General features: G+C 31.5%; 1 protein-coding gene across 1 annotated transcript in view; it reads left to right on the top strand.

The window, feature by feature from the left end:
• LOC109708268 (amino acid permease 4-like) overlaps positions 1–9,672 on the top strand; it is a 14,909-nt gene extending 5,237 nt beyond the window's left edge. Inside the window, exons 6-9 of the mRNA XM_020229940.1 lie at positions 1,737–1,951; positions 5,422–5,579; positions 7,755–7,982; positions 9,023–9,672. Of these exons, the coding sequence (XP_020085529.1) occupies positions 1,737–1,951; positions 5,422–5,579; positions 7,755–7,982; positions 9,023–9,448 (1,027 nt within the window). The 3' untranslated portion in view covers positions 9,449–9,672. The remainder of the gene's footprint in view (positions 1–1,736; positions 1,952–5,421; positions 5,580–7,754; positions 7,983–9,022) is intronic.

Here is a 10,098-nt window from a genome sequence, read left to right on the forward strand (position 1 = left end):
GCACAGCAGACTATATATATATATATATATATATATATATATTTTCGTATTCTACATTATCTTTGATGATCGATGAAGTTTCCAAATTAATAATTGGTATATTAGACATGATTTATATTATTTGAAGTATTTGATATTGAGACTTCATTATTTTTCTTCAACATCATTTTACTTAATGACTAAAATGTTGCAAAAGTAGTAATTTTCAGTTTTTTTTTGTTTGATAGAAAGGTAGCAGCATGTTGTCCGCTTCATTCAATTTTTTAATTTTTAGAAATGTATTTGTATGAAAATATGAAGCAACTAACACTACTAGAAAATTAGTCATTAGTTGTTTTTATTTATATTGTTAAAAAATCAATAAATGCCGCTAAAATTTTTAGCAACATATAACACCAAATGCTGCATATGCTAATATTGCTAAACATATTAATAGTATTTATAATGAATGCCGACAATGTGAATCAATTGGTGTTATTAAAAACATGCCGTTAAAAGGGCTATTAAATTCTAATTTTTAGTTGTTTATTTGTAACGCACGAATATAATGGCCATTAACCTGATTTTTGATCTCAAATTTTAAAATTTTAATTTTTTAGATTTAATGTTTATATTTAAATTCAAATTTAAATTTAAATTTAATTATATTTATATTTATATTTGAATTTTTTTAAGAGAAAGATAGCATGCTACCCGCTTCGTTTATTTCTTTTAAAAAAAAATGGCTATAAATGTAAATCAACCGGGATTTGAACTTATTGCTATTTGACTCGGACCTGTTCTGAAAAATGACCTTAGGCCGGTATCAACCGCTAAGCCTTTTGCCACTTGCACTAGGGATAATTGATTATAAATATTTGAATATTTAAAATTTAAAATTTTAAGTTTTAAATTTTAAAATTTTAAAATTTTAAATTCTAAATTTAGATATTAAATTTAAAGTTTTAATTTTCAATTTTCAAATATCAAGCTTTATGTTTCAAAATTCACAATTTTAAATTTTAAATTTTAAATTTAAGATAAAATTAAAAATTTAAAGTTGAAATTTTAGAATTTAAAATTTAAAATATAAAATTTTAAAATTTTAAATTTTAAATTATAAGTTTAATTTTAAAATTAAAATTTTTAAATTTTTAAAATTTAAATTCTAAATTTTTAAACTTCAATTTTAAAATTTTAAATTCTAAGTATAAAATGTGATATATTAATAATTATATATTGATTGTGATGACAAGCACTGCTACTTTGTTACATTTAGTATTATTTTTTATAAAATTCTAAAAGCTTCGGCGGCATTCACTAATTTACGCTACCAATTTATCCTATTTTGCAATATTAATAATAAATTACTGTTAAATTATTAAATCTTGCGGTAATTATCAAATAATGCTGTTAAATATATTAATTAGTATAAGTTAAATAAATATTGCGGAATAAAAGTCGCTAAATTATGAATTTGTTGTAATATAACTATACTTCGGACTTGAAACCTCAGATACCAACCATCTAGACTTTTACCATTTGCGCTAGGGACGGTCAATAGTAATTATAAGGATTAACGTAAGAATTTGTAATTCTAATGATTTAAAACACTTCAAATCAGTAAAATGTTAATAGAAACCCTTCTGAATTCAATCTTTAAATTTGTTCATGATTTTTTTTTTCTTTTTTGAAACCGCATGGCACGGGATTAAAGCTTGCTTGTGTTAATACCAACTATGGTGCAATGTTTGTAGGGCAATAAAGAGGTCCAATTGCTTTCATGCTAGTGGGGGGAAGGACCCATGTCACATGTCGAGCAATATGTACATGATCATTTTTGGGATCACAGAGATAATATTTTCCCAGATCCCAGATTTTGATCAGGTGTGGTGGCTCTCCATTGTGGCAGCGGTCATGTCCTTCACCTATTCTACTGTTGGGCTTAGCTTAGGCATCGCCAAGGTTGCTGGTATGTTTCTGATTTGATGCTTACAAATAGCTCTTTCTGTTTTTTAAGAGAGAACTGCTTCATTTAATTATTTAGAAAATAAATATAATTATAAGGGATAATTGTCTATATACACCTAAGACGTTTGAAAATATCTGATTTATCCATACTTTACTTTTCTTTTTAAAATACCCCTCATATGTTCCACCGCTATTGCAAAATACCCCCGCTGTTATCTCCTGTTAAGTTAACTTGGGTTAAACGTGAGTTAAATATCTACCACAGTTAAAAAAAAATTAAAATACCAATTTTGCTCTTAACTTAAGGGCAAATAAGAGATGTTGGTGACGGTAGAGAGGTATATTGGAAAAGACCAAAAGTCAAAATACTTTTTGTGCCCCTGATTTTAAGGGCAAATAAGAAAGACAGTGATGGTGGAAGGATATATTTGAAAGGACGAAATAGTAATTTTACAGAGATAACAGAGTTAATTAATAGATTTTAACTCTAAAAATATATTAGAAATAGGTTGGAACGTAAAAATGGTATTTTCAATATTAATCTTCTAAGAGGGGTAAGTCGGAAAGTCGTGAATTTTTCAGGAATATATAAGCAATTGCCCCTAATTATAATAGTAAAGTAACTTGGTCTTAGAAAAAAGACAAATGAAAAGAAAAACAACAAAAAAGAAGGTGGAAAATCAAGCCAATTTCAAAAAACTTCCCATAAGATCATCTAGCTCTGCAGAAATTCCCCTACTATCTCAATAAGCTCTGGATTTTTCCAACGACTAGCATCGAATCCGAACAATAGTTCTAAAGATCAAGTCATTTCTTTCCACTAAACTGACCACCAGCATGCTCCAAAATGCTCGAGCCTATTTGTAGCAGTCTGGAAAGGCCCTTTCTTTCCTACTCGTTCCCAATATGTTTTGACATCCATCTAGCTCATTGGTTCGTAGCAAATAGCGTCGGCAAGTACCAACAATGCAAACATCTCGTGAGAAGGTGATTGATTGCCTCAATTTCGACTAAACAAAGAATGCAGTATTGGCTTAAAGATGCCAACATCCTGTCTTGGGGCGGGATGCCAGATTGGAGTGAGTCATGTTCGAAGTATTAGGAAGACAGGATAGATTGAGTCATGATCAATGGTTGAATCCTTATAGTCATTTAGTCTTTAATCCTTTCATTAATAAGCTTCCTTTTTTTTTTTTTGATTAAACAGGGATATACCCTATTTGAAAGAGTAGCTAGTAGCTAGGGACAAAGGCAATTTAATACACAGGTCCAAAACCCCAATCTGAACACTAATAACAGAGGAGTACTTGTTAAAGAACTCCCCTGACAAAATACTCTTCCCTTAACCCAAAATAAAATAACTCCCAAAACAGAAGAGATCGTTGCAAAGAGAAAGGAAGCTAGCTTGTTAGAGCCGACTCCCATAGCATGGAGTAGTATCCTAATGCCAAATGACTTTGTCTGGTATGTTATTCACATATAAAAATCAGTTATATATCCTATCCTTAATTTCGTGGACTCTTATGTAGGGCTGGCAAATGAGCGAGTCGGCACGTGTTCAGCTCGCGTTCGGCTCAGTATTTAGCTCGCTCAAACTCGACTTGAAATTAAATTAGCCGAGCTTAAACCAAACCAAAAAAAAAACAAAAAAAAAACTTCAAGTCGAGCTTGATATTAATGAGCTCGCTCAAATTAGGCTCGAAAAGCTCGAATATAAACATATAGTTCAGTTATGTTGCTTTTAAAAGCGCCAAGTACTTGGTACTTGTAAGTTTTCTGTCATTAGATTTACCCCGTTGACCATTTTTATCTGTCAGATCATACTATTCAACCAACCACTCACTCAACCCTAAGGAGTCACTATCATCCTAACCGCATATCCCTTAATTTAAGGGCCAAAAACCTACAAGCGTCGATAACTTGTTAATTTTAAAAGTATAGGAGCTCAATTCTATATATATATATAGTCCGGCTACTATGCTATCAGTAACACGAAATCCTCCGTGTTACTAAGTTATTTTCGATGACTACACTATTAAAAGTATTTGAAAACTAAATTTCAAAATTTTTCCAAATCATTTTTACCTATCAAACAAGCACTTTAAAAATAAACGTTTGAAAATAAAAATGTCATAAAAAATAGTGATAAAAGACTTAAAATATAAGATTAGAGATACCGATCTTACTCTACACAGTGAAAAGAATTTTTTATAAAAATTTTATCGAATTTGGATTATTTTACATCGTTAAATTTACAAATACATCTCATCGGCCGTTAAAATTATAATTTTGAGACCTTTTGAACACTTTTCAAATAATGTCAAAAAAATATGAAATTTAGTTTCTAAATATTTCTAATAGCATAGATAATATCTAGCAGAGCTGATCGTCAATTCAGAAGCCACATTATCGAAAACAATTTAGTAGCACGGAGACCTCCGTGCTACCAATAATATTATAGCCAAAATTATATACATTATATAGAGTTGAGCTAAAACACTATTAGTAGTATTTTGGCCCTTTTACTACCCAATTTAAAGCCGCTAGATATATTTCTTTGATTATTTCTACCATTGAATTAATACTATTTCACTAACAACTACTAAATTCTATGGAGACCACCACTCAATCCTAGGAGACCACCAGCATTCTAACTCTATAATTTTTTTATCTAAAAATTAAAAATTAGATAGTAAAGGAGCCCAAATACTATTAATAGTATTTCAACCTAAATTTTATTATACTTCTCATCCTCGTTGATTTGGGCCTGCATCGTAATTCCTCTACTACCAATGTGGATGCCTCTCCGCCTCACTATCCCGGCTAGCTAGTAGTTGATCTCCGGCTGGGTCATGATGTCTCTCGAGTCCCTGAGTTAGCTCGATCGTCTATCCTGATCTTGTTCAGCTCGTCCATCCCAGATCTTGTTAATTTAAAGCTAGACGGTTGACAAAATCTTGACCGTTTTGGGGTCAATGGCAATGTACGTGTCCTTGTACGATGGCTCTAGAACAGGGAGAGGGAGAGGGAGAGGGGAAAATGAGGGGAAGAGAAGAGGGAGAGATTATTGAAAAAAATATATATGTATAAATATTATTCTGTGATAACTTAAGTATTTGGAGGTAAACAATTATTCTACATATATAATTTGATATGATTTCATAATAAAAGATTCTGAGTTCGAATCCCGCAGTGCTCCTAACTCTGATAAGTGAGAGATAAAAGGTAAGAATAATTATAACTAATCTAGAAATATATTTGTACCTATTGTAGGTCAGTGAGAATGTATTTTATGATAAATTGCGAAGAAACATATCTACAACATGACATCATTATAAGAATACATACATATGAAATTAATCCAAAAGTAAAAGATTGGACTCTAAAATGAAAACTCGGGCGAAGATTGAGTACAAATAATAATTTAATTAAGTCCTTTTCTAATAGGTTTGTAAAATCTCGATCTTGCAGAGAACGGAAAAATTCACGGTAATCTTATGGGCATCAGCATAGGGACGGTAACCAAAGCAGGAACTGTGACAGCAACACAAAAAGTGTGGAGGAATCTTCAAGCTCTTGGGGACATTGCTTTTGCCTACTCATATTCCATCATCCTTATTGAAATTCAGGTACTCCACCACAGTGCATTTGACTAGATGATCGATCTACAATATTTGATATTCTTTCTAGCTAATAGCTTAATTTAAGTTGCAGTTTTGTGATCTTGCTATTTCTTATGATGCTTCGAAGCTTGTTGCATGCTACTTCCGTCGCAAGACAACTTTAAACAATAAGAGCTAAGCTAGTGGTACACTTTAAAAGAAAATATAAATCTTACACATTCTTCATTAAAGATTTCATATTAGATTTTTATTTTGTCTTTTTTTTTTTAATACTAAGATTCAAATAGTTATTTAAATTATAGGATGGAAGTGTAAATCATACATCCTTTTTGTAGTATGCAAGTAGCATCTTTTTAAATTTATTTGTTAAGCATACATTGGTGCCTCTGGATTAGAAACAGGTGAGAAAAATACAAAACTTGCCTATACTAAAGGCAATTTTGAGTCGACTATACAAGTTTTCAAAAAGTTTATTTTACTACCAAATTTTTAAATTTGTTTAATTTGAATGAGTCAACAATATTTTGACTTCAAATTTTGAATGTGTCGTTTATCTGTAATCGTCTATCTTTACAAGTTTTGTAAGTATAATTCGTACAATTATCACAATTATAAATATACTAGCTGAGTGTACGTGCAAATACACGTAAAAACTATTTTAATTTATTTTAAATCAATAGAAATTTTTGCATCATATTTATCCAAAAATTTACAATAAAATTATGTTTTATAAATTAATATGTTATATTTTATTATAAAATATCTGTAATATCTTATGTTATTTTTTCAATATATACATTGAATATTTTTATATATTTTTTGAATTCTGATAAATTTAAAATATAGGTATATTGTTTAAACTATAAGAGTCAAAATTTAATTCACATTTACTTTAAAATTTAAAATTTAATTTTGATTCACTGTAATTAAATATTTTAATTATTAATTCAAATTTGATATCCAAAATTTATAAATTTAAATTTGTTAAAATTTAATTTTGATCCACTATAATTAAAATTTTTTAATTGTTAATTCAAATTTGATGTCAAAAATTAAATTCAATTCATAATTTAAATTCAAATTTTAATTTTAATGTAAAATATATGAATAGGAATGCTAAATAACTGTTTGTTTTTATTTGAAATATATTTTAACAAATTAATCATAACTATTCGTAGAATTTGATATATTGATAAATAAAAATGCTATATGAAGTGTAAAGAAAATTATCATTAATTAGATAAGTCAAGAAGATAGGGTATGCATATAAAAGGTGAGATTTTGATACACACTGCTTGAAGGTAATTTAGGTAGAAAAAGTGACATATACTTAATTCGTCGGTCATTAGATTAGATCCGATGTTTAAGAATTAATATATTTGTGATTTATACCTATGAAATTTGAACGGGGAGTGGTATTTTGAAAAGGAAAAAAAATTAAAACTCTCTTTTTTATAAATAGTATATATAGATTAACGTAAAAATAATTAATTTAAAATTTGAAGTCAAAGTATTTTTAAAGGTTGGATAGTAAAATTAGAATTTCGAAAGTTTCAAAAGTCAATTTAAAATAGTTCATTATTGAGATAAGTTCTATGAGATAAACTTTATAAAAAAAACTGCTAAGCTAAGTCAGTGATTACAGCTAAAAACTGAATTAAAGGAAAGACCAAGTAAACACTTAGCACGGAAAGAAATTAAGAGAAATTATGAGGCGGCGTCGAGTTTTTCTAAAATCCAAATTTTTAAGTTCGGTCCAATTAAGCCACGTGTTTCGGGCCAAACCAGCCTATGGTTGGCCTTCCTACTAGTATTACCCTGCCACCCATGTCCTGCGTGGCCGGCCGGGTGACGCCCCTGATTAATTTTGGGTGTTAGATAACCGATTGTTTTTAATACGAGTGACATAAAGTTTGCCGATTGATATTTAAAGCTGCAAGTTTGAAATCAATTTGCATCATATTTTAGTTAAATTTATTTTTGTAAAAAAGTGAGTGAAACGGATTGTATAGTATATTATTTCTCTCTCTCTCTCTCTCTCTCTCTCTCTCTCTCTCTCTCTCGCCTCAAAAAAAAAAAAAAAAAAAAAAAAAAACTTTAGGTGCTAGATAACCAATCTCCAACTGATTTGATCAGTTCAATTTATTAATTTTCTTTTTTTTTACTTTTGCCTCGTTTTAGGACACAATAAAATCTCCGCCCGCTGAGAACAAGACCATGAAGAAGGCCGCCCTGTCGAGCATTGCAGTCACCACCGTCTTCTATCTCCTGTGCGGGTGCATGGGCTATGCGGCCTTCGGAGACGACGCACCCGGTAATTTGTTAACGGGTTTCGGATTCTACAATCCTTACTGGCTCCTCGACATTGCCAATCTTGCTATCGTCATCCACCTCGTCGGAGCCTATCAGGTATTTATAGATACTCTCATGCATTCAATATCTTAGTTTCGTATATGGGTTCCGCTGTTTTTTTCTTTTCTCTTTTTTTTTTGAATAGTGTGTTAAAATGTAACATAAACTTTTTGATTAAATGGGTTAAAACTTAAAAGGTTGGCGACTATCAGAGCAACCTATTTAGTTAGGCGGTCTCAACACAGCCGAACACAAGTGAGCTGGGTCGGCTCGTGTCTCCCGAACATGAGTTGGGCCTGGTTGGCTAAAGTATCGAGCCGAAAAATTCAATTATGTTTGGCTCGCTTATTAACGAGTCGAACACGAGCAGGCTCATGGACAACAAGTAAAAAAAAAATAAAAAATATATATATAAAAAATAAATTTATGAGATTTAACTTATTAAACTTTGATCTAATAGTTAAAATTTTACATATAAATGAATCTTTTTATAATTGAGTTAGACTTTATATTTAGATTGGACTAAAAATCAAACAATAAAAATCTGTATTATATATAAAATTATTTATTTATATATATAAATATAACTTATATAAATATAAACTATATGTATTCGAGTTTTTATCGAGCCGAACACGAGTGAGCTGGCCCCAGCTTGTGTTCTGTTCGCTTATTAAACGAGCTGAAAAATTTAGTTCGTATTCCGCTCGTTTACTAAACGATCAAGCGATTTGATCTCAATCTCATTTTGAGCCAAACACATGATGGCTCGCGAATAGCGAGCTGGATTGCCATCCCTCGTGATCCGTGAGGTGATCCAAATATGAGGAAATAGTTTTGAATTGAATGCACGCTTTCAAAGTGGCCTGGCCCAGTAGCCCACCAACCTAAAAGTTTAAAAGTTTTGGACGATCCTTTGAAAGTAATCCATGATCTACACAGAGTCTCACATGCATTTTGTTCCGGCAAGGTTGAGTTTGGATGGCCTACTGATGTAATATTATGAGTCCAAGTATAATATCACTCGGAATTGCACTCCGATGAAGTACTCTTTTTAACTTCTCAATTTCAAACTGGCATGTAAAATACGCATGCAGGTGTTCTGCCAGCCTTTGTTCGCCTTCGTCGAGAAGTGGGCCACTCAAAGATGGCCCAAGAGCGAGATCCTCACCCACGAATACGAGGCAAGGCTTGTACCTGGCCGGACATACAAGCTCAACCTCTTCCGGTTAACGTGGCGGACGGCTTTCGTTGTTCTCACCACCATCATTTCCATGCTCATGCCCTTCTTCAACGATGTCGTCGGCATCCTCGGCGCATTTGGTTTCTGGCCTCTCACTGTTTATTTCCCCGTCGAGATGTACATTGCGCAGAAAAAGATCATGCGGTGGAGCACGCCATGGATCGGCCTACAGATGCTCAGCATAGCTTGCCTTATTGTGTCGATTGCTGCCGCGTGCGGGTCGATCGCAGGGGTTGTTCTAGACCTCAAGTCCTACAAACCGTTCAAATCTACCTACTAGATGTAGCAAGGGATAGGCTAATTAAAGATTAGCGAGAAAACATTACATATTATGCTCCTATATATATATATGTAATAGGGTGATCAACGTACGGTTTGTTACTATTACTATTATATATGCATGGTGTACTGTAGAAGGAAGATCTCGCCAGGTAGTTGTGCGTTAAAATGCCGCACGACAAGGATATAAATTAAATAATTTGGCTATTTTATTTCTTTTCTTAATTTGCTTCTATCAGAAGAAAGGAAACTAATTTATTGATTACAGCTAGTGAAAAAAATAAAATTTTAGATAATATAATTATGGAATAATTAACAACAATAAGAGGCCGCTTGGTTGAATGCAATTCTAGCTAGACTGTAGTTCTAACTTCGTATAAATCCAAATACATTATTTGGTTTGATGTATCTGAATCTAACAGCAATAATCAAAACTACGTTTCTCCGGTAACAGAAGCACCGCGGAAGGTACGTATAATAGCTGTAGACTAGCCACATAACTTAAGATTGAAAGCTTAAATGTCCGGCATTAATTAATTAATATCAACATCCTTATAACATTATAAATTTTTACAAACAATTCACAAATTTTAAACATTCCAAATTTACTAATATAAATTAGTTGTACCATTCCATTTAAACACCAAATAA

Source organism: Ananas comosus, linkage group 3 (assembly GCF_001540865.1).
Source record: "Ananas comosus cultivar F153 linkage group 3, ASM154086v1, whole genome shotgun sequence".
In the NCBI taxonomy this organism is placed as follows: domain Eukaryota; kingdom Viridiplantae; phylum Streptophyta; class Magnoliopsida; order Poales; family Bromeliaceae; genus Ananas; species Ananas comosus.